Genomic DNA, 24,604 nt, shown 5'->3' with positions numbered 1-24,604 from the left:
TGCAAAAATATCGACTCTGATGCCGATATGAATGTGACGTACGCGTATACATTTCTCCGTTCAGCACAGGACTCCACGATCGCGAATTTAACCACACAAAATTGCCGGGAAGTCCCGATTCGCGAAAATTTAGACTCGCGAAACATATGGCGTATACAGCAGTTGCCACAATGTTAGTTGTCTATCCATTTGGAAGGAAACAATCCACCATACATGAATATCATATGCCAGCTAGTGAGAAACAATGCACCCAGCAAAAGTGATAAACATAACATCTATCATATATTCTTCTCGAGCCATTAGCAATATTTGCGGCTTTCTCGGCATATTGATGAATGTTGCCGACACCTTAGATTTCACACACTTGGTGTAAATATAATTGTCAGATATGATTAAAAAAATATTGACAATTAATCCAAAGTACTGTCTCCGCCCATTCACATCCTGTTTGTTTCTCATCAATGAATACGGATCAGATTTCTTCAAAAAGATCTACTTTCACGGCTCTCTTCAGTCTAGCACCTTCACTGGTGACATGCCCATGTTTGTTAGTCGGTGGTTTTTACTCCCAGCGCAGACCTCTTACAATAAAGTTCTCCCCAATTCAGTATGTTCTAGTCAAATGTGTCTGGGAACATCAAAGGACGATGCTCAATTTTTGCAGTGATGCTACTGCATATTCCTCACACATGTCATAGACAGAATTCTCCCAGAACTCAAATCAATCTTGAAACACAATTTGAAGAAAAAAAAAATCATCAACAAAAGTGAATTTGATTCAAATAAAGATTCATCTGCGAAGCGATCAAGAAGATTTCAAGCAATCGATGTGCGGGTATCAGAGATGTTGAGGGGAAGGATGAGGTACATGGTAGGGTGGTGTTCAGTCAGCTTTGGTTTTGGTATCTGTCTTGTCTTCTACCTGATGACGAGTTGAGTACTTGACACCCAGTAAATCACCAACCTCATCTAAGATCCGTAAGGCCTGGAATCAAACACACATAATAGAGTCCCCATATCAACATTGACTCTTCTGAAAGAATTGAAAACATATTCCAAAAATATGTAAATAAAGAATGCACACAAAAACTAACAGACCATCATTGGCAACTTTTAAAATATATGAAACAATGGGAACACCATTATAATGAGAAAATGAAAAATACACCCATAAAAATTGCACTTACTAACAGTTTGGTAAATCTTGATAAGGTAAATGAAATTGGCACCACATGATGCAAGAGAATTGTGTCACAGACATTGGCCTTATCAATTATCCCCCCAGCCCAAGTAACATTATGCATGGGAAACAGTTAGAAATAATCACATAAGAGCATGAGAGCAACAGCGAAGACATGAGGGACTCGCTGAATCTTTTGCCATATGTCTTGTAACTCAATGGATGAACTAATCAAAAGAGGTTACAATGAAACGAAAATTTGATGTCATTCACTTGAGTGAAGGTGAATCTTTTCCGTGCAGAGCCTCAGACTGTATCAATTTTGGTGGATAAAAGCTGCTGCATTGTCTTTTGTGAATCAAAGCACAAACAGTTGATGATCAGAAACTTGCTGCATTGACAAACAGTTCAGTTTTTGCATCATGATGAAACTAGATATATCGCTATGGCTACTGATATGCCTCCGCCATAATGCATGGTTCTCCTAATAGGTCTATAGTACAATGTCTTGACAATGTGTGATGACAGTTTCACACAATTGGCAAAATATCAAAATGACAGGTTTGACACAAATGTGCTGAATGTTCACTTTCCTAGAACTAGGTTCAATTGGATGAATGATTAAAATGTCAGAGTGCAGGTATTTGGGGAACTGATGATTTTAACTTGACTTTTGACCCTTTTATAAGTTTATGCATTGAGTAATTTTCAAGGTATTGAGAAAAAGTATAATTTCAGTATCAAATGGGAAAATAGCATTATCTAAACCTCACAGTTCCAAAGAGAATCACTGTTAGGTTGAACATGCATAAATATGTAAGTTTCAAGATGATACCTTGAGTTACTTTAGAGATATGGAGGAAAAAGTGCAATTTAGCACTTTCACTTGACCTTTTACCTTTTGACCTTTGACCTTTTGGCAAGAAACTTCCCCAAAAATATATATTGGGTAATACATGCCATACATCAAGTTAAAAAAAAAAAAAACCTTCAGGCATATTGCATTTTAAGGAAAGTAGTGATATTTTGAAGAGTTGACCTTGACCTTTGACCCCTGACCTTTGACCCATGACCCCCAACTTCCCTAGATAATCACTGCCCATCGGTACAAGCATATATACTAAGTTCCATGAAGATACCTTGAACCATTTGCGAGATATGGAGAAAAACATGAAATTTCAATTTTTTTTTCACAAAAAACCTGTGACCTTTGACCTTTGACCCTGTGACCCTAAAATCCACACAAAGTATTATCCCCCAAGGATATACCCTCATACCAAGTTTGATGTAAAACCACCACACGGTTCTTGAGATATCGACAAAAACAAAACGGGACGGACGGACGTACGGACGGACGTACGGACGGACGTACGGACGTACGGACGTACGGACGTACGGACGTACGGACGTACGGACGGACGGACGGACGGACGACCCGAAAACATAATGCCTCCGGCCACTTCGTTGCGGAGGCATAAAAAAAAGATTTTATATGCTGCACGTCAAGCAGGACAAATTATAGGGACAGTTTCAAAAAATAAAGCTGGAACAACCCCCCCCCAAAAAAAAAAAAATCACTTGGCTGCAATTGAAGCGCATTGAATTTCCAGATGGCTCCACGCCTAAACAAATAAATGGAATGTGACCCTAGGCATCTTAGCCTGTGGACCCGTGGACCCTGTTGTGGTGAATTGCATTGTGGGATAAAAACTTAATGGTGTCTTCGTGTGCCCTTAACACACATGGCACAGAGCAAATTATCGCGCGAGTTTGAAAAAATATCAAGCATGACTGATTTCACACAGTAATAAGTATCACAAGAGTTCATTTGTGAGTGTGTGTGTGTGTGTGTCCACACACAAGAATTAACAGTTATTGCATCACACTGCAAAAATCCATTTTCAAACACCGTTAATTATGGGTGTGTGAGAAAATGGCTTCTGCCTCCTCTTAACTCACCTCTTCCAGCATTTCCATGGAGTGGGCGGCCGACAGGCATATCCGCGCCCTCCCCTCAATGATAGGCGTGGCCGGGAAGCCAACCACGACAACGGCCAGGCCTCTCTTGCGACACTCCCGAGCAAAGCACCTGTGTGCACGAGGGGGGTACGGCAAGATTTATTTGCAGATCACTTGAGGAGATGCTTTGTTAAATTTTTCAACTGACTTGTCAAAGCACCATCAAAGTACCATTTAAATACTGCTGACAGTCATGAAGTGATGACACAAGATACTTTTCTCTCCAGGGACGATTCTTTCGCTACACACAGGTGCACAACACACTGATTACAGTGAGTGAGTACGCGTTATATGTTTGAGAATCATATACATTAACGAGACACTATTAAGATTAATAAGTCATAACCAGAAAATCGAGTCGTCCAAAGCAGATATCACTTGAACCATGGATGAACTTAGTGTTACTGTTCGAAAACACAAGTGTAAGCAAGACATGTTCGCCATTGTTTAAAGTCATGTGATTCAAAACTATCACATGCATACACAAACACCACACATAAACACAGACTCTCCACAGAGTAAATAACATTTCTTCATCTCTGGCAAATATGGCATTTTGAAAGGTGAAGGGGGAGGAGGGAAGGGAGGAAGGAATCCCTTTTTTCTCACCCAATTTTCGCAGGCATGTAGAGCAGGATAGGCACAACCGGTGAGTCATCATTCCCATAGACAATGAAGCCCATATCCCTCATGCGCTTCCTGAAATACTGTGTGTTCCTCTTCAGGGCCTGGATTCGTTCTTGGCCTGCGGGAATATGGAACGTAGAAACAGCCAGTTATTACATTTCACTCACTGAAGAGCCACTTATACAGATACAATGCTTCATAAATCCCACGAGTAGGAAAACAGGGGGTGTTTCATAATGCTGTTCTTAAAGTTATGAACAACTTAATGACTGGTGATCATTTCTGATGTGCTATACTTATCAGAATTTCAGTAATTCAGCACAAGAACTGATCACCACTCGTTCTTCAGTCGTTTGTAACTTTAAGAACAGCTTTATGAAACATCCCCTTGTAGCCATTCAATCACTTGGCAAGCATTTTCTTTTCTTAAACTCAAACAGTGTGCATCAGTATGAATATCGGACTGAGAAAAACATGACATGCAAGCATCAGTATTACAAGTTGGGATCTCTCTTAGCAGTTGATTGGCGAAGTCCATGAGTGTTGTAAAGATGAGCCAAGCTCTATGATTTTGAACTTACTTTTACACTGCTACCTTAGGAGTATCAGATAGGAATTCTTTTTCCTAAGATGACATGATTCTTGCAATTTCTGACATTCTTGTTATCTTTGAAACCATGGTATTTCACTTAATCTTATTAATGCTAGATTGGCTGATATTTGCAGATATAATGAACACAATTTACATCAATATACTTAGAGTGAAAAATACAACCATGGGACTACCATAGATCGTTGTGTGAGGAATACGGAGGAGTAAGTTGGTCCAGGTCTTACTCACCCACTGTGGTTCCATCTTTGCCCATGATGGTCTTCAGGGTACTCAGGACCTGTTCCACCACTGGTGCCGGGGTGGAGCTGGCGTAGGTGGAGCTGTGGGAATGGATCCTGATGTGATCCACCATGTTCTGCCATGACGCAGACACCGGTGGAAATAGAAGGAACAATCAAGTCTGATTCCTCCATTTCATGATGAACATGATGTGCATGCTCTTTCCAAATATTCACGATTTGGCGCCGAAGGACACACTGACTTTGTTCTGCACATAAAACACTACATCTCCAGTGGGACACTCGGACCCATCACCAACAAACATTTTGACTGTGAATACGGTAATTTGCCAGCTGATTTTGTATCAATGATGCTTTCCTTTCAACAAAAACGTCTAATTATCCATCAACAAACAAACATTTTGACTATGAAAACAGTAATTTACTAGCTGATTTTGTGTCATTGATGCTTTCCTTTCAACAAAAATGTCTAATCACCCATCATGAAACAAACATTTTGACTGTGAATACAGGAATTGATTTTGTATCAATGATGCCTTCCTTTCAACAAAAATTTCTAATCACGTCACTCCTCCAAGTAGAGCATAATGCCACACCTTTCTGGCTCATAATATCAGGTATCCCCCGAATGCACATCAGCTTTTCAAGCTCCCTTCAATTCTAAACATAGAACATGGAATAGGGCATACATGAATGCATTTCATACTAGCTTGGAAGTGTCAGCAATCGACGAGTCATAATGCCGTGTTTGGGCCTTGTAAATACGGTCATTTCAAAATGAAAGCTTCTTTTCCTCAGATTTGTCTTACTGCACACAATTCTCGTCATGTCTTACTGCAGTCAATGCTACACCTTCCTCTTCAAAAGAATCAACAGGAAATGTCCATGGGCTCAGCTTACCTTGGATCCGGCAATGTATCCTCCTGCTCCACCAAAACTCTTGGTGAACGTGCCCATCATAATGTCCACGTCCTTCGGGTTCAGACCAAAGTACTCTATGACACCCCGCCCCGTTTCTCCGATGGCTCCAATGCTGTGGGCCTCGTCCAGGTACAAGTAGCACTTGTACTTTTTCTTCAAGGCAATGACCTCAGGTAACCTGACCACTGACCCCTCCATGCTGTAGGGAGGAGGAGAAGAAAAGGAGGGGAATAACCAAACGTTTTATCCCATCACAAGTCCTCTCAACTCAAGGGTTTGGGTGGCATTTTCTGCTCCTGCTTCTCCTACTATTACTACTGCACCATCTTATCATCATTATCATCCTCACCATCGTCACCTTCATCACCATCACCACCATCATCATCACCACCACCACCACCACCATCACCAACACCATAATCTTCACCATCATCACCACCACCACCACCACCACCATTATCACCAACATCATCATCATCATCATCATTATCATCATCATCATCATCATCATCATCACCATCATCATCATCATCACCACTACTAACATCACCACCACCATCATCATCATCATCTGGCATCACCTGGCATCATTATCATCACCATCATCATCACTCTGGTATCCAAGTACCTGTAGATTCCTTCCACAATTATAAGAATCTTCTTCCAGGGACGATGGGTCCTGGGCTGACCATCAACGATCGCTTTCCTTAGCAGCTTCTCCAGGCTCTCCATATCTGTAATCATCAAGAAATGAACACATTCATGTGACAAACCACTTCCAAAAGAGCAAAAAAAAAAAAAAAAAAAAAATCCTGATAACATAGATTGTATTGTAAAATACATCAGGAGCTCTTGCAGCACAATGGTTTTTGCTCTTTAAAAATTTTTGTATAACCATCACCATTGTAATGAAAAAGATTCATGCACAACTTTTTTTTTCCCCAGATTGCTGTTATTTCCACGTCACTGGTTTATTTAGGAACATGGAGGAGACTTGTTGAGTCTAATCATATTAAATCATATCAATACCATATTGCACTCCTCTGCTTCCATTACCTGGACAATACTTGCTGGTATCTGGAAAAAAAATCAACAACAACTCTTGATATTACATACAAAGTTTTATAATCTGATACTGTGCAAAATGTGTTTTAATATAGACAAGCATGAGATTTCAGGTCAGCTGACTGCTAATGAACCGAAGATAATCTGACAGCCCCAAAATCATATCTGTTTGCATCAATAAACAAGAGTATCATCCATACACACACAAACACTGGAATCAGTGGTGGATCAAGGGGGGGGGGGGATAGGGGCACACTGGGCGCACACACCCCTTTGTTGTTTAAACAAAAGAAATAAAAAGGGGAAAAAATTAGATGAAACCCGGAAGTAGCACCAGAAATATTGTTTGCGCCCCCCCCCCCTTTTATGAAATTCCTGGATCCGCCCGGGAATGGGGGTGGGGAGAAATAAGGGGGGTACTCACTGCAGGCAGGTAAGAAGAAAAAAATATTTTCTGTCCCTTTAAAGGCTATCTCCTCGACACTGCTTTCATTGCAGTTCCCTTCATCCAAGTCGATTGTAATGACTGCAAGTCATCTGGCATAGAGCACAGCTGCTCTCTTTTGACTCACATATGGGGGGGGGGGGGGAAGACCCAGCTCACAGCAACCATTCAAACTCTGGAACAAAGCTGTGAAATGGAGGGGTGGTGGGGGTGGGGGGAAAGTATGTTAAAAGGTTGAACTCACTATTGTGCTCAAAGACTCTGACAGAGGCCCCAGACAGCCGAATGCCGAGAACCAGCGATGAATGGTTCAGTCTGTCGCTGACTATGAGGCACCCCTGGGGCAGATCGAAGGATAAAAAGAGTTGGAGTGAGTGGCATGAGGTTAAAAAGAGCCTTTTATCCCTAGTTCTGTGGTCTTAATGTTCAAAAGTCTGCAAAAACATTTTGTCAAAAACAAGTGTCTCATTGCAACAGCACATGAATCTCTCCCTTTCTCTCTCTATCTCTCCGATCTAGCTACCTATCAAGTGATATAAACATGAGGTTAATGAGAACTCTTCTTTTCAACTGAGTTAGTTGTGCCATCCATCTGTAGACAAGAAATAGACATATATCCTTGCAGTTTCACTTCATGTTAAAGATGCCTATCTTTTTTTTATTGCTTATAAGTAGGTACCCATTATTGTTCATCTTTGTGGCTTTGACGCAATCAAAATTATAAGGTCATGCCACATTTTCTGTTGAGCTCTGCAGTTCTTTCGCTTACACATACCTGTAACACATTAAAATATATCATCTTTTTATTCCCTCATAAGGGCTAGCATTTTTTTTTTTTTCTAAACTTGAGAAGAAAAGACAGGATTTATTCTTTCATTGCCGATAAGAGATAGCTATGGTTGTGTATGAGATGTGCTCTGCGGGAGGAGTTCGGTTTGTGTACAGCTGTGTGCAGACTGGTTTTGGCTTTATTTGCAAGAATTAAAAAAAAATAATAATATAGAAAATATATACTGTTCAGTTACACCCTGCTATTACATAAATCTCTCACCAGTATGGCCAGTTATTCTTCATAGCATTGACAAAGCCACACATTCGATTAACTGAAACGTAAGTCATATCACTAGGTTTTATTGGGTGACCAATTCTTTCTATAATAATGTGCTACAAAATACGGCCTCTTGCATTATACTTGTACCATCACACATCCAAATTGTGAATTGATCTAACTGGATTCTTTAAGAGTTTAAGCACCCATAATTATACGGATCTATCTGTGCCTGAAACCATCCAAACAGTATGGCAGACACATAAGACAGGGCTGCACGCTAACACATTTTTTCTACTGGTCCAACATGTTTTTCGGACCAGCAGATACCCAGTTTTTCTATTTTATCTTTTTACTGGTCCATTTCTGAAAAAGTTTCTGGTCCGACAGTGATTTCTACTGGTCCTGGACCATGAGACCAGTGCCAGTGTGCAGCCTTGCATATTAAAGAAGACACATACCTTCCCCATGAGGCTGGGAATGTTGAGGGCGTTGGTGGCAAAGCCCATGCCGAACGTGATGGCGTCTTCCTGTCCACAGAACTCTGCTATGTGCCTCTCTAGGTCTTCATGTATGGCCAGGTTACCTGGAAACCAAATCATGAAAAAATTATAAATAATAAGAAGAAACGATGATGAAACTGATGGCAAAGACCCTGATCTGTCAAATTTTCTCCCTCTTTTTCCTTTTCTGAATATGCACAAAGGATTGAGCTTTGTCAATGCTGATAGTTGTCTTCTCTCACACTGATTGTGATGGAGGTGTTCATTTCATACCAGTACTCCCTTCAAATCACGTTAAAACAAGCAACTATATAAAAATTTTGTGATCTTTATGTACTGCCATCTGGAATGTCTCAGCAGCACTACATTTGTTGAGAGAAACTGCCTATTATGTGTTACTAACATATGACTATAAATATTGCACAACATAAACTGCCAAGTTTGGGAAAGTGTGGTTTGCAATATTTTCTTTCCAAAATTTAATTCAACATTTTCTTCAAGATGATACTTTATAAGAAAATTGTTACGTCTCCCCCCCCCCCCCCATGCAACAGCATTCAAAACCTACAAACTACAGTTGACAGTTTTTAATGACTAAAAACCCTACAATGCTTAGCATGACCACTAATGGAGCACATCCGAACATACCTAATTCTTGTCTTGAGCTGCATACCCCATTACCATAGTAACGAGTGGTATTTTCCACGGCATCTGTTCTTGGGCCGTGGTTTTCTGCAAATCCCAGATAATTGTAGGATCCAATGTTTATTGCTGGCTTGGTGGTCCCAGAGTGCCTGTGTTGTTGGAAGAAGAATACTAAGTCAGATTGCAGATAAGCATCTATTTCAGTTTCTCTTCCTCTCTAATCTCTTTCAACTGACAAGGTTCAAGGAGATATTACCATCAGAATCAGTCTACATTGTCTGAAATCATTGATTCATTTCCATCTCTTAATGGTCAGCTAGTCAATCAAATAATAGCCAGGGCCACTAATTGTGGTTCAGGCTTGCGTAAAATGATAGAAAAAAAATCCTGACCTTTCGCATGATTTCAATGTAAAATGAAGAGAGTCTAAGTTAGAAGTATGGTGAATAACTTCAATGAAAAAAAAAGGAAAAATCACTCATCGAACAAGTTCTGAAAATACCTAGCATATCTCTGACAGTCAATCACAAATCAAGCCACTAGGTGTTCATACAATATTTTGCACCATGGACTTCAATGTGTACACCACATTCTGTGTTTTACGGTGAATATGCTTCGTGGTGAGACTCTGTAATTACATTTTAGTTTATCTTAACATCTCAGTTTAAGAAACAGGGGGAATTTGAAGCAAACTGAGATCTAATAACAGCAAAACTTGTGAATCTTATTGCACCCCCCCCCCCCTTCACATCACTCTAATAAAAGAAGATAGATCCATCTACTATTAGAGATGAAAGCCTCAACACAAATGAACCCCTCCTGACGTATCACAACTGAAATTTCTTGTACGAAAAAATAAGATGAAAAGTAATAACTGTTGTTATTTTTTTCTTCTCCTGCTCAGGAGAGAAAAAAAGCAGGTGGCACATACTTGAATGACCAAAAGTGGTCGTCGCTGTACCGCTCCCACAGATCAAACTTGGCCCCGGGCAGGCTGGCTATCGGCACGTTCCAGTTATCTCTCAGCTTGCGGTACATGTGACGAGTGAAGAAGCTGTCAAAGTCCTGGTATAGCGGGACGAACGACTGCATGGAGAGACAGGAGTTACATCCACAGCACTCATATTACTGAAGAAAACTCAAATTAGATATTCGACACATATCAGCACAAAATGCATGTGCAATCCAACACTAGTAACATCTCTCAAAAATGATTATTGGTATAACAAAAATGGGAGCTGCTGAAGAGAGTAAATTCTGCATAAGCTCAATATCAGTCAACAAACTTGTACTTTATATATCTTGAAAAAGTTGAAAACAGCCATTTGATAAAGATTCCTTTTGTGTTTTATATGCACTTGTCAATTGTTGTCCTAACCCCTGGGTACCTGAGGATGGATGGGACTTGCATCGAGTTGCATTTTTAGGATGTAAACACTACCCAGCCATGTAGCGGTCAAGTCCCTGACAGGTGGGGCAAAGTTTGTGTAGGAATCTCTGGCTAAGTCCTTAACAGGCAGTTCAGTAGTTGAGCGGAAATCCCCGACAGGTCGGTCGGACAGTATTTGAGGCACTCAAAAATACTCCTCAATGTAAATTTTTGTCCTCAAAACGCGATATATTCCCGACCCATCCGGCCAAAATAAGTGAATTTCCTCTGTCAAACCCCACGACATTCCTGACCCACCCAGGGGGAAAAAAAAATAAAAAAGCTAACATCCCTGTCCAACTTGGAATGGATGCAAGTCCTTGACATCCCTGGGTACCTAGGGGTCAGGAATACAATTGACAAAAGTGTAACACTTTCACATAATATACAAATATTAAATGCATGCTACCCAAAGTTTGGATGGGCAAAAATACACATTCCATATTGGGCCACATTAAAATCTCGTATAGAAACATCAAGAAATGATGACTTGAATTTTATGCAAGACTTCTCATAGACATTGATGAGATCAAAACCTACCGCCAGTTGGGGAGACTCTTGGGCAGCTAGGTTCTTGGACAGCCCCAGATTTCGAAAGAAGTCCCTGACGTAGCCGACCAGCGCTAGGACGATGTAGCCAAAATAGGTCAGGAAGGCAGTGAGCAGAGTAGCCTCCTCAAAGGACTCACGGAAGTTAGCTTGGTACGCCTGCAGAGAAACCAAACATGGAAACAAATGGCCAATTAGCCAGTATGACGGCAAAGCAACTCTTCATTTTTGAATTGTGAGAAATTGTATGGGTCAAGTCAGCTGCCAAATTCAAACTTTCCACCAAGCAATCTGACACATATTCATATTCTGCATAACATTGACTAAATTCAATAAATCCTTTCCTTATTAATGCCACAAGGTTCATGTCATTCACACAAAAATCAGTCTACAGTAGTTCCATTGCAATATACTCTGCAGGTATGAAAGAAGTATTGACAACCTGGAACAGCTTCCAGTCAAATATGATAATAGTTCGCATATTTGGGTATTGTGATTGTATGAATATCTTACTCCTTTTGATATATATATCAAATTGATATTTAAATCACTAGCACTGAGACAAAAAAAAGTATCAAAAACATCAAACAGCAGCTTTAATGAAATGATTACACAATCTCCCCCCAAAACCTCCCTTCAACTTGTCCTGCAACAGTCATTCATTTATAACTCAACATCAGTTTAATCATTAACCTACATGGACCATGAGGTGGGACCCCAAATTAGCACATGTGTGACATTGTATACAAATAGATGAACATGGTCAACTTTCATGAATCCATTTTTCAGAAGCGGGGGGGAAACAGAGGGGGCAAATAAATTTTTTTGGCCCCCCCAAGTACCCCCTGTAACAAATAATTAATCAATTATTTAAAGACCAAAATGAACAATAAAGGCACTTTTCTTGTCTAAAAGTTGTCAATTTCATAACTGAAAATGCGAGATTTTAGCCCTTAACGGGGCAATTTTATAATACACTAACAATATACATTATTATCATATCTATACACTAATATTTACTTATGAGTAAATTTAGTGTATAGATGGTAGCCTCACTTCCTCGAGTGTGCCCCCCTGAAACATACCTTTAGTAAAGATTACATTTTTCCTCTTCTTCTATGCTTTCTAGCAATATGAAAATAATTTTTATTGCTCGAACAATGCGATCACATTGAAGCTTTTAATGAATACATTTCAGACGAATGGCAAAGTGAAAGTGCCTCGCTCGCTCTGCTCGTACTTATAGTAAAATTAATAGTTTTCATAAGTTATGATCATAGTCCTTCGCAGTAATTTGTTTTTACTTCCTTCGCAGTAATTTGTTTTTACTATGTTTGATTCCCCAGAAATTTGATTTGGTTATATGCGCTATAAACGCGACTTTTATACTCTGTTTTTACAAAAAGTCCCTACTGTGGGAGGGGGGTAACCCCTCCCACACCCTCGCCAAAGATCTCACACCGTCACATACAGTAAATGTATCCCAGTGTGTTATAATCATAGTCCTTCGCAGTGATTTTTTTACTACGTTTAATTCCCTAGAAATTTCATTTAAAATGCTCTATAAATGCAGCTTTTATACTCTGCTTTTACAAAAAGTCCCTACCGTGGGAGAGGGGTATTCCCCTCCCACACCCTCCCCGCTCGGTCGCTTTGCTCCCTCGTCGAGGATCTCACATCATCACATGAATGTACCCCCATATGTTACCGTGGTAATCATAGTCCTTAGCAGTGATTTTTTTCACTCTGTTTAATTCCCTAGAAATTTGCTTTTAAATGCTCTTTAATCGTGACTTTTGTGCTCTGTTTTTACAAAAAGTCCCTACAGTGGGGAGGGGAGTTCCCCCTCCCACGCTCGGTCGCTTCGCTCCCTCGGTGAGGATCTCACAGCGTCACATAAATGTACCCCCGCATTTTATAATCATAGTCCTTCGCAGCGATTTTTTTTTTTAACCATGTCTAATTCCCTAGATACATGTATTTGGTTGTTTTTAAATGCTCTATAAACGCAACTTTTGTACTCTGTATTAACAAAAAGTTCCTACCGTGGGAGGGGGGTATCCCCCCTCCCCCCTGCTCGGTTGCTTCGCTCCCTCGCTGAGGATCTCACACCATCATATAAATGTGCCCCCATCGAGATTTTGCCCCCCAAAACCAGAAGTGTTCCGGCACGCTTGTCCATGATGATGGTTCATATTCCTAGCTCACAGCCCTTATGTTTTTCCTCCGTCAAAAAAAAAAAAAAAAGACTAACAAAAAACAAAAGAAAAGATAAAATGAAACAAACTGCAACATTAACAATGAATGAAACAGATAACCTGGGACAGCATTCATTGATTAGAGCCCATCATATCACTACTAACCCTGGAGACTTCATGATTTTTTGGTTGAAAAGGGATTGTGAGTAACAATGTAATTCATCTCTGAGTTGCCAGCAGGCAGCCGGAGCATGTCATCCCTGGACATGGATGCGCGGTAGGTTTAGATGCATCGATGCTGACAGATGGATACCAGCAGTGACAGACAAAACACGCAGTCAATTCAACCTGCAAATGTTATTAATTCAGCAGTTTTAACCCGTAGTTTAACAGTACGAGTATGATACCTATTGACTGGTCCAACAAAAAGACATACTATTTTGTATTCACTTTCATTAACATAAAAGGCTATCACTGTTTTTTATACAACTGAATGGCTTAGTCAATGAGAATAAGACAATTTATGTTTACAGTACCATTGGTAACTCATGAAATGCCAGTCTCATGACAACACAACAGGTTAGCAAAATGGTTAAAAAGATTCTACACAAGTGTGGGAACAAGCTAGACGTATGTTTAATTAGAGGAGTAAATCTTAATAAAATATTCTAGTTTGTAGGGACCTAAATATAATCTTCACAGTGGAGATGGATGTAGTGTATTGAAATCGAACAACCGTAGGAAAAAGGGTTTTGCTCCGTTTTTCAATTAAGCCTACGCCTCTCAGCTCAGTGCAGTGTAGGCCTACCACTACTACTTAGGCTGTCACCGCCGCCGCAACTTGCCCAACACCATCGCCCTGCATTTAGCCTGCGTGCAGGTTTATTACAGGCAGGCTGGGCGTGCCATGGTAAGGCCTACACATAACACTACGTCGCCAGGCAAGAGAAGCCGAACACACAATGATTCAAACCTTGGGTTCGCATGGTGCAGAAGCAGTCGAATGAACTCCATTTGACTTGTGATGCCCGTTGGAATAAGCAACGCTGCCATTCTTGCCGAAATCTGAGAAATTCTTCCCATAAGGAGCTCCATTTCTCCTGTGTAAGGCCATCTTCTGGGAGTGTTTTGCGACTCTCTCACACCGGTTTACTACGGCTTACGCTATCAACAGGGAATAAACCTTACATCATAACTCGCTCGATCCGATCCCGAGCGTCGAGCGATAGGAGTACATCATGAATATGCATATTTTGCTAAATGAGGCCATACAACGCACCTAACCACAGCTAGCTAAACACGGAGTTTCTCGCGTGCACAAAAATGCTCACCGACGTGAAGTCGGATGACTACTCGTAGTAGTAGTACTGTACAAAAACAGTACAGTGTACTACTGACAGGTGCAACAACCAGAGCGCATGGGTAAAAAGTATTGAAAATCCCGAACAAAATCCTAGTACAAGAGTAGGAGTGGGATGTGTACGAAGTTGACAGTCAGTTTTTGTATCCTCCAGAAACAGTACTTTCCGAAAGAAAAAAAAAAAAGGAAAAGAAAAAGAGTGTATGATAAGAGAGAAAAACCCTGGGACCCCCCCCCCAAAAAAAATAGATAAACAAAACAAAACCCCAAACCCAGCATACAACCTAAAGGTGGCCTGTAACTATACCTTACACATATTTTATGAATACAAAGAGAGTGAAAGAGACTAACGTGAATGACACTCCAAATGGGATTTGAACCAAGCAGCTGCACACTCTTTGATCATTGAACTAATTTAATAGCTAGGGCCTGATAAACATCCATACATTACCCAAAGAAGATAAATTAATTAAATTACTCATATACATGTTTTTTCCCTTTTACTTGCTTTTTCTGTAACATCTGCAGAACAGATCTTTTTTTTTTAGTAACCTGAGAGTCATATATATATATATATATATATATATATATATATATATATATATATATATATATATAATGTGCACATATTTTTGGGGGGCACATTACTGATTCATCTTATATTAGGGGCCTTTATATATTTAAGTTATTTCAATTCATAAAGAAAGTCTGCACAGTAGCATGATATCTGTATGCATGGGAATGTACAAAAATTATGGATTCGTGGGCACTTATGCGGTTTCATATTCCTAAACATCCCAGAAATTCTGTGTGAAGATGCATGGTGACAGCTTTTGCAATTGGGGTAAAAACATGTATAAGAACTGTATATTTCCATTCATATATCTTTTATGTCTCTCCGACATCAATTTGCTTCTGATTTGAATGAAGGTACAATGTATTCTGTTTGTGATACAGTTTATATATCTGTATATATATATATATATATGTATGAATTTTCACGTTAAAAAAATTCAAAAATTCATAGGCACTTTCATCCCTGACGAAGGGGGAGGCCCCAGAAAATTCTGATTTTGAATTAAAATCAAGGCAATATGAATTTAATGCATTACTCTATTGTGACATTATTATTACTATTTCTAGTACTGCCAATACGCGGAGCAAATACAATATATATATATATATATATATATATATATATATATACACACACACACACATATAAATGAAGAAACAAAACTGGTAATGCATTTTTTTTTGCCAATAAAGCATGAATTTATACCCTATGCCTTCTTCAGGAGTCTGAGTTTATTCGACTTTATTGCCCAAAAATGCATTACCAGTTTGTCTCTTCCTTTCTTCGTAGAGCCAATACATGAAATCTCAACATGATACATTAATCATGCACATCTAAAACATGTAGGTATACTTGTTAGATATATGTATTGCCACCATTCATTGATAGCTACTTAACCCCCCCCCCCCCCATAATCAATTGATGCAAATAGTCTGAGAAACACAATATAAACTGGCAGTTGAATGACCCCATGCCAACCCTCCCCCTCCCTTCTCCTTCCCCCCCCCCCCCCAAAAAAAAAAAGAAAGAAAAAAATTGTGTTTGTCTGTACACCTGTGCAGTGGTTAAAAAAAAAAAATGAAACACACACACATCTCTCAAAAACTCACACAGTGTAGAGCATTCATATGTATACGTCATAAATATAGGAAGTCTTCAAGAACAGTGTATTCAGTAAACATATCACATCTAGTTGTCATCAGCTAACATTTTATTTCAATTATTCACACATATTGACACTCACAGAAAGTCAAGGTGATATCAGTAGTTTGCAAATTGAATTCACATCCAAACCATAAAGTATTTATCATACACTAGGTATTACTACATAGACTCGAATAACTTGTAACTGTATTATACATTACAAAGCTTTCCACTGAAAATCAATACAACAGTATAACAGTAGGAATATCGATGACATCTCTTGAGGTGACATGATGTAGTACTGACTACAAGCAATATTCTGTGAAATGCAAATATGGGGTCTGCCTACTCAAGGATTCAAATATTTCATCACTGGACTTTGTCTCTTCACATTAAACTTAGGAAATGACTGCTCAAGCCACCAGTCACTTGCAATTTAACATGGACCAATCAGAATTAAATGCTGCCGACTTGCAACCGACAAGTTTTAATAATACTAGGACATCAGGGGGCGTTTCATCAACGAGTTCGTCGGAGGTTTTCACCGACGAATTTGCTATCAGCCAATCAGACGCAAGGATTTCAGTAGCTTTTAACAGGTGTCGGTGTAAATCACCGACAAAAAGTTTCATGAAACGGTCCCCAGGTCGAGTGTCTGCACTGGAAATCTATGCAATTGTGAATATGTACAAGTACTTTATAGCATCCGTGCACTGTGACATGGATGTTAAAGATGATAATGATAAATGGATACAAAAATAAACAACACAGGCCTGCACAGAAATATTTCTATTCTACATCACAGAACTGTGAATGTACAACTTACAAGGCACAGATGAATTAAAAGACAAGAAAAATCACCAACTCACAAAAACAGAAAGTAATGTGTTGGCTTGTACAAGATGTAATGGTACAGACTGCAGCTTTTTGAAAGACACAATTCACTACTATTTGATAGAGAAGATAAGGATCAACCTCCAATTTGAACCAAGTCCTGACAGTCTATCTATGTCAGACACAACCATGACAATGACTTTGAAATCAAAATATATTTCTCAAGAGTGAGGAAATTTGAAGAAAATCATGGTGCTGAACCTGAGAGGGATTCAGATTTTAGTACAAGACCAGAATTAAAGCAAATGATTGCCACTGGAATCAATGTACACATACAACAGTATCTTTCATCCAAATATTATACCACATGTCCTCTCACAAACTTCAGTACTGTTGAACTGGGTTATCGACATACATATAATATACTGTATAAATTCTACTGAGTTTAATCATTATGAATATTCAGTATCAATGCCTATGATGATGAAAAGATGAGAGAAATGTTTGAACACAGTCTTGAATAGTAGGTTGTGCACTGTGAAATAAACATTAACATATCCTAGAGAACAGAAATGGTCTACCCAGTACTGATATGTAACTCTAGATGAACTTCATGAGCCATAAAATTTAACACCACAGAAGTGATACTTTTATCACTGGGTGTGTATATATGTTTCTGCCTACACTATCATAAATTGTTTGACTTCCTTTCATGTCAGCGATCAATTTGTACATAGGTTGAACATCTTCTTTATTCTTATCTTTTTTTTGTTCATTCAGATTCCCTTGTACTGAACCCAAAGATTGTCACATGAATTTCAACCTTTCTAACTTTGACCCTGACTCTGAATCTTGCAGTAATCAATTTTCACAGTAGTGCTGATGGATTGTTTGAAGGTTTGTCCATTCTTGCATTTCCTGTTGACAAAATATCTAATTTGATATGGACTCGAAGTGTGGATACACTCATACCAACAAAAACTTACTACCATTGGATAAGAATGTCAAATGTCATAAATATGAGGTGAAGGTCAATGGCCAAAATAGCTGTCAGTGCAGACAATAACAACATGTGATTTGCTGATATTCTGTTTTCTTGTTTCAGTTGAGCTACGTAATCCTGTTCAATTCACACGACAACTTGATAGGGACTGTGACAGGGCATTATAATACATTTATGTACATACAAACTATCTTACAAACATGAGCTTACATTAAAATGATCAATTTCTAATTTGAGCCACGCTCTGATAAGACCTAACCATAACAATGCCTTATGAAGATCAATTATTGTAACAAGAATCTCCATGTTGGACAAAGGCTTTGACTGCTCCAACTTGAGATCTTTCAAGAATATCGATGGGATCAAGCATGAAAAGAGGAAATTATCTAGAGTATATCTACTCTCACATATCAAGTTTTACTTTAAAGCCAATACCTGCTCTAAAGAAAAAAACAAACAAAAACAAAAGCTAATGATCCCATTTGGAATTCTGTCCTCTCAAAAAAACTCTAATCTCCAGTGGAAGATACCTCATCTTCCTCATCCCTCTCACCATCGCTGTCCTGCCCGAAGTCATCGTCGTCTCCGTAATTATAGCTGGCCTCGCTCTCGCTCTCCTCCTCCCCTGCTCCCCTGGAAAAGCTGCTGGAGGATGCGGTCACGCCTCGGCGACCCTTCTTCACCAGGAAGTCTTCGCTGATGCCGGCGCTCCTCAGCGCTTCCTCGTACTTTCGCTCCGCCCGTTTCTTGGCGTTCAGCTGTGAGTGGTGAAGGGAAAGACATAGAACACAAAGATGTGAGTGATTCATCATTGTGATTATTCATCATCATCATCAAGGACAGAATGGAGTACAAAATGTTATACCTGTAATTATTTCCCTACATACCAAATCAAAACTGAAAGAAGCATGGCATGACAGAAACAGATGCTGCTGGTCACTGGTACAAGTATTTTCTCTTTATTTATCACACAACACATACGTATTGTCTTTATCTGCTGACAGTATCCATAGATCTAATTTCATGGTGCGAGTTCCTTCATTAAATCATTCAAGTAGAGGATGTAAAATGGCTCATAACATGTACAATTAATGCACATATGAAGTACAATGTAAAAATGTTCCCTGCCATGACCTGTGGATTGGTCATACATTGTAGGTAGATAATAATGTGACAGCCACTCTATGAGAAAGTTAATATGCCAGTAATGAACTCATTGCAGCCACTGCAATTTAGATTCAGGCGAGAGATGAGTCAGTACCATCTACGACACATACCCAAATTGCCGTGGAAAGTGTCAAGACATCAAATAACTAAAATGAGCTGTTTAAAGATAGGGAAAATAATTCTGAACACAACATAAGGTTCTACATTGTACATAATCACATTCATTCTATCATCTTTAACAGCACAATGCCTTCAATATGCTTTAATTTGTCTTTCATTGTTGCTCTCTTGTGACTGGCCTACCAAATATATCATGCACAGCTTGTATCTACTGTATGAATAATTAGGCATCATGATTTCTAGTTTAGTTTCTCTTTTTTTTTCACTCAAAACAAAGCAATGCAAAACATACGAATACTTCTGTACTAAAAACATGCAAGAGCTTTGTCCCAGTGCAATACACAAACCAAACTGAATGAGAATATAATCTTAACCAGTTAAAAGCAATGCCACCATTGCGATAAAAAGCAGACACATACACCAGTTTCGAGAGGTATCTAACAGAAGGAACGATCATTTCAATTTAGTTCATATCATTGTTTTACTTAGTGTAGAAAATTGTTATAGAAAAAAAAATCAGCAACAAGACTTACCTCTGTCTCTCTTTCAAACAAGAGAGGGCGTGATTCAATCCTGGCCATCATTTCTTGCAGCTCTCTCTCATATTCCTCCTCCCTCTCCTTGTCTGCTTGCCTACAAATATAAGAAAGACAACATGACAAACATAATATATGTTACATGAACAGGGATATTTGAACATCATTTCACTCAGAATACTTTGATCAGGATGGTTGAAATATTAACTTACACTTTCTCATGTCACATCCACACAAAAATCTAGGGTAGATGAATGTTTGACACCAAAATTGCCATAGGTATGCTTCTGTTTTGGATGTCATGTGAGAATTTGCCTACACTATTACTTTTTGATTTCAGTCAAATAATATCAAACTACAAAGAGTGGTTGCTTGATGAGAAGACATTAAGTGTCTACCCTATGCTTTATCTTTTTGTGTACACATTTGATGGAATCCCATTTTCTATGCTTAATTTTCCACTAATAAATTATATTCATTTCTGGTCAGTTTTCTTCTGTTTGCATTTGTTACATTTTTCAATTATTCAGATATACCTGATAATTTCATTTACTGTATACGCCGTTATTTTCGCGAGGGTTTAATTTTCGCGAATTTCGCGAATTGCAGTTGGTTCGCGAATTTAACAACACGCGAAATTGTCTCCTTGCGCTTTGCTGATAGAGCATTAACGTAAGCGTCGGCGTCAACTCGCGAAAACAACACCTCGTGAAAATGTCTATGACCTCGTCATTCGTGAAAATATCTGTACGCGAAAATAACGGCGTATACAGTACATTAACAAATACAGACACACAGAATTAAGTGAGAAAGAAGAATGTTACAGAGAGCATGGAGGGTGTACATTCATGCAGTATTCTTTTCATCTCAAAGTCAGCTTTCACATATTTTCAGAAAACCCTCCGAAGAATCCCCAAATCAATATTCACTATAACAAGTTGAAATGCGATAAATGTGGCTTCACTGGACTGAAGGCAAACATAATAATCGAAGAATAAGACTATCTATCATTATCAATGTTATCATCATCATAGCAGGGCGCGACACTAACTTATGTTTGTATTTCTCTGGTGACCCATTCGGGCCACCAAAAGATAGCCAATTTGGAAAATTGGTGGCCTGACATCACTCTTTAGTTGCCCCAGGCCACTGCTAATGTTGAGCCCTGATTCTAGGAATGTTCTCTTATGGCTGCAATGCACTGACTTGTACTGCCTCAGCTTTTCATGGTTGGTAGCCTCCAAGCTCCTGGACGTGTCGTTGGCCTGAGCTTTGCTTGCGATGAATCTCTGGAGGCGCTTCTGCTTGTAGCGCTGCTGCCGTTGCTTCTCCAGTTCAGCCTTCTCCTTCTCAGCTTTGTCCATCAGAGCCCTTGCTGTGACACTCTTCCTCAGCTCGGTGGATGCTGTGGTCTTTGATGGTATGGTATCCCCACTATCGATGGACCTGTTCAGATTGTGTGTTTGTAATACAAGTAAATGAAAGAAAAGGACAATATTACATATTGCAAACTTAGTAAGTAAATTTGTGCACTGCAAATCTGGATCTCTTTATACAATATAAACAAAAAAATGCCTTGCAACTGTCCGTTCATTTCATATGCAAAATGTACATAAGAAGTCAACGCAATCATATTAGGCAGGTTGGCACTTTCTGGCACCTTTTAGCCCAGTGGTCATTCAGGATTTTCATTTTGAATAGAAGTTTGTGAGAAAGCCGTTTGAAGGGGATGACATGTCAGACACACACAGAGGTCCATCTTCCCTGTTAGATAACATTTGCTGATACTTCTCTTCAATGCATCTCAATATGTACATTGTCAATTACATTCCAATTATCTAAAATGTAATTAGAAATTCACTTCGCAGTTGTTTGCACATGTGTGACTGCAAGCATACCTTCTTAATGAGGCTGATTTTGATAGTGTTCCTCGCAGAGCCTCTTTCCTCATCCTCTCCTCATCTTCCATTTCTGCAATGATCTTTGCTTTGCGAGATGGGATCCTCGCTGTTCGAAGATTGAAGGGCTCGACCACTGTCGGCTCTTTCTCTCTCTTCTTCCGTTGAACCTCCGCCTGGAACCTGTGGTACAACTCGTCATAATCAGGAATCTCCCCATTTACCTGTTGAATGCAGACAAAGATTGAACAAAATTGTTTGTAAAGATGGAATTGCACACAGTGTTACATTCTGCAACACTTCTAATATTTATTAGCAAAGTCTTTTTTCAAAGGACATCATAAGAATAAAAATACTTCATCATAGAAAGAGGATTAGTTCTTAAGAAAGTAAGCAATTATAAGTTTTTTTTTTGTTTTTTTTTTTGGCTGCTTTCTGTAAGATCACATTATTTAATTTGTAATGCAAAAGACATCTTAATTCATAACTATAATAGCATTTACACTGCTTATACACAATTAAAGTTAACTGCCCAATTGGAAGCATACATGTATAAAGAATATCTGGATTAAACTTACCTGTGGTTGAAATTTGTGGTCACTTGTCAGGAATGCCAATTTCTCCCGTTCCCTCATCTTGCTCATTCGCAGTTTCCCATCAGTGTACTCCTTGCCGCGTATTTGCATGTTTGGAGGAAGGGTTGACTGTCTGAGCATCTCCTCTGCTCTCATCTGGATACGTATCTTGCGGTACTCCTCTTCCTCAAGGATGCGCTCATCAACCCTGGGGTCAAAGACAGACATTGGCACAGGCTTTGCCTTAAATTTGGGAGTTTTTGTCTTCATCGACAACGGAGCACTATGCGATCGGTGATGTTTCTTTGTGTCGGTCAATTTAAATGGTTTCTGGGTTTCAAGGATCTTCTGCTTACTTTTATCTCTATTGGTCTTTGACTTCTCTGCTTGCTGAGACATGAGCTCATCATAGAGGGGTAAGAAAGTGTGCGCTGGCACTGGAGTTGCTTTAAACTTCTTTTGACATTCAATCTCTTCTTGCTTCTCTCTGTCAAGACGCTTCTGTTCTACTTCCATTGATGCTCTAGTGGTCTTCTTTTGTTCGATACTTGATTCTCTCATAGTCATGGAAAAAGGCTTGGGTATTGTTATTTTGGGTGACCACTCCTTTGATTTGCTCTGCTGACTTGTGGAACTACGTGCTGATGACCTTGACAGACTACGGGAGCGTGGGGCATATGAATCAACGTTGAAATCATCCCACATGTTTTCAACCACATTTGCTGGCGAACCTGGCTGCTTGCTCAACGTCAAATTTAGGGATGTGTTGACACTCGATAAGATTTCTTCAGTCGTTGCTGAACATTCACTACCACTTGTCCACGTAATATCTGACCAATCTTTCTTCTGGTGAGGGTCAGGAGTGTGATTGCGGGACCTGGATGAACGGTCATTCCATGCAGAATGTGGTCTTCCGCTTGGCGGTTTAGCTGACATATCTTTGACATTGTCTCTCGGCAAAGCTGACCATGCAGGTAAGCTTTGATTAAACCTTTCCAAGTCATCATCAAGATGCTTATGTTTATGTTCTGCAACATAAACTGGACCGCTCCTCGTCATCCCTTTAACCCTGTGAATGCCGTTCGCTGGACTTGAGTACCGAGCTGTCTCATGCAATAATTCTTCTCTATCACTGTCATCATCGTACTCGTAGTCGGCTGATTGTCGACGTTTGTGAGATAACTTCTCATTGTACCTGGATTCCAGAGATTCTAGGGTTGCTCGATGTTTTTTCTTCAGCTCTTGTAATCGTTCGTAGAACTCTTCACTGCTGATGTTTTCCACATCATGAGTAAGTTGGTCAATGAGTGCGTCCTCGGCCCAGATCGCAGAACCAGCAACATTTCCGCGTACGTGGGACTGAGCGAGGTGCGAGTCGTCATCTTGGTGGTAGGCACTTCTATGGCCGTTTACACCAACTGAAGAGGAAAATACATCTCCGTTGAAATTGGACCCTTCGGAAAATTTCTGGCTCTCAAGGAGACTCTCCGGTAAGTTGGTTTTCGGTTTTCTTGGTCTTTTTACACAGGAATTGGTAACTACGGACAATGTATGTCCCGTTGCCATGTTGATAATTGACAACGGTCACTGCACAGATAATCATATTCAAGTGTGTGATATGTGAGTCCGATCCGAGTCACGTCCGAGTGTGTGTGGTCGAACTCTGTACACATACGGGATCGAGCGTATGCGGCAGCGCCAGCGCGGACGGCATCAATCGCCTACCACATCACACCGGCCAGTGCAGTGGTAATCGGGGTTGCCAGTATCCCCCTCTCGAGATCCAGCTTGTACCCCTCCTTTCATGCCAGGCAGGAGGTACAGGTACAATCATTTAGCCTGTGTTTCACTGTTCTCAGGAAGGCTTCTCTAGTCTTATTGAAGGAGGCAGACAGAAGAACAAGAAGCTT

The 24,604-nt window shown here is 39.7% G+C and overlaps 2 protein-coding genes across 2 annotated transcripts; both read right to left on the bottom strand.

Moving 5' to 3' along the window:
• Nucleotides 1-420: 420 nt before the first annotated feature.
• On the bottom strand, nt 421-14,640 carry LOC139731924 (serine palmitoyltransferase 2-like). Its single transcript, XM_071642804.1, has 12 exons — nt 14,455-14,640; nt 11,275-11,442; nt 10,237-10,391; nt 9,309-9,454; nt 8,619-8,743; nt 7,354-7,447; nt 6,228-6,333; nt 5,579-5,798; nt 4,668-4,794; nt 3,809-3,944; nt 3,140-3,269; nt 421-985 (listed from the first exon to the last, which is right to left on the bottom strand). The coding sequence occupies exons 1-12, from the start codon at nt 14,593-14,595 to the stop codon at nt 884-886; spliced, it is 1,650 nt and encodes a 549-aa protein (XP_071498905.1). The 5' UTR covers nt 14,596-14,640; the 3' UTR covers nt 421-883.
• Nucleotides 14,641-18,582: 3,942 nt separating this feature from the next.
• Nucleotides 18,583-24,260, bottom strand: LOC139731914 (protein FAM161B-like). Its single transcript, XM_071642793.1, has 5 exons — nt 22,698-24,260; nt 22,120-22,343; nt 21,428-21,667; nt 20,219-20,318; nt 18,583-19,156 (listed from the first exon to the last, which is right to left on the bottom strand). Exons 1-5 carry the CDS (start codon nt 24,258-24,260, stop codon nt 18,908-18,910), a joined length of 2,376 nt encoding a protein of 791 aa, XP_071498894.1. The 3' UTR covers nt 18,583-18,907.
• Nucleotides 24,261-24,604: the final 344 nt, after the last annotated feature.

The sequence above is a fragment of the Diadema antillarum genome, unplaced genomic scaffold (assembly GCF_040938485.1).
Source record: "Diadema antillarum isolate AM-2024a unplaced genomic scaffold, OU_Dant_1.0 scf00000023, whole genome shotgun sequence".
Taxonomy (NCBI): Eukaryota; Metazoa; Echinodermata; class Echinoidea; order Diadematoida; family Diadematidae; genus Diadema; species Diadema antillarum.
The sequence above is the reverse complement of the archived record's forward strand: the minus strand, read 5'-3'. Positions and strand labels throughout refer to the sequence as shown.

Excerpts from the sequence above, each read along its gene's own strand:
- LOC139731914 (XM_071642793.1), bottom strand. The coding sequence starts at position 24,260 with ATGGCAACGGGACATACATTGTCCGTAGTTACCAATTCCTGTGTAAAA. Across the intron at positions 22,344-22,697 it reads ACCACAAATTTCAACCACAG|GTAAATGGGGAGATTCCTGA; the intron begins GTAAGTTTAATC and ends TGCATTCAACAG. Across the intron at positions 19,157-20,218 it reads TGTTTGAAAGAGAGACAGAG|CTGAACGCCAAGAAACGGGC; the intron begins GTAAGTCTTGTT and ends CACCACTCACAG.
- LOC139731924 (XM_071642804.1), bottom strand. The coding sequence starts at position 14,595 with ATGGCCTTACACAGGAGAAATGGAGCTCCTTATGGGAAGAATTTCTCA. Across the intron at positions 8,744-9,308 it reads CAGCTCAAGACAAGAATTAG|GTAACCTGGCCATACATGAA; the intron begins GTATGTTCGGAT and ends TTTGGTTTCCAG. Across the intron at positions 986-3,139 it reads CCATGGAAATGCTGGAAGAG|GCCTTACGGATCTTAGATGA; the intron begins GTGAGTTAAGAG and ends GTTTGATTCCAG.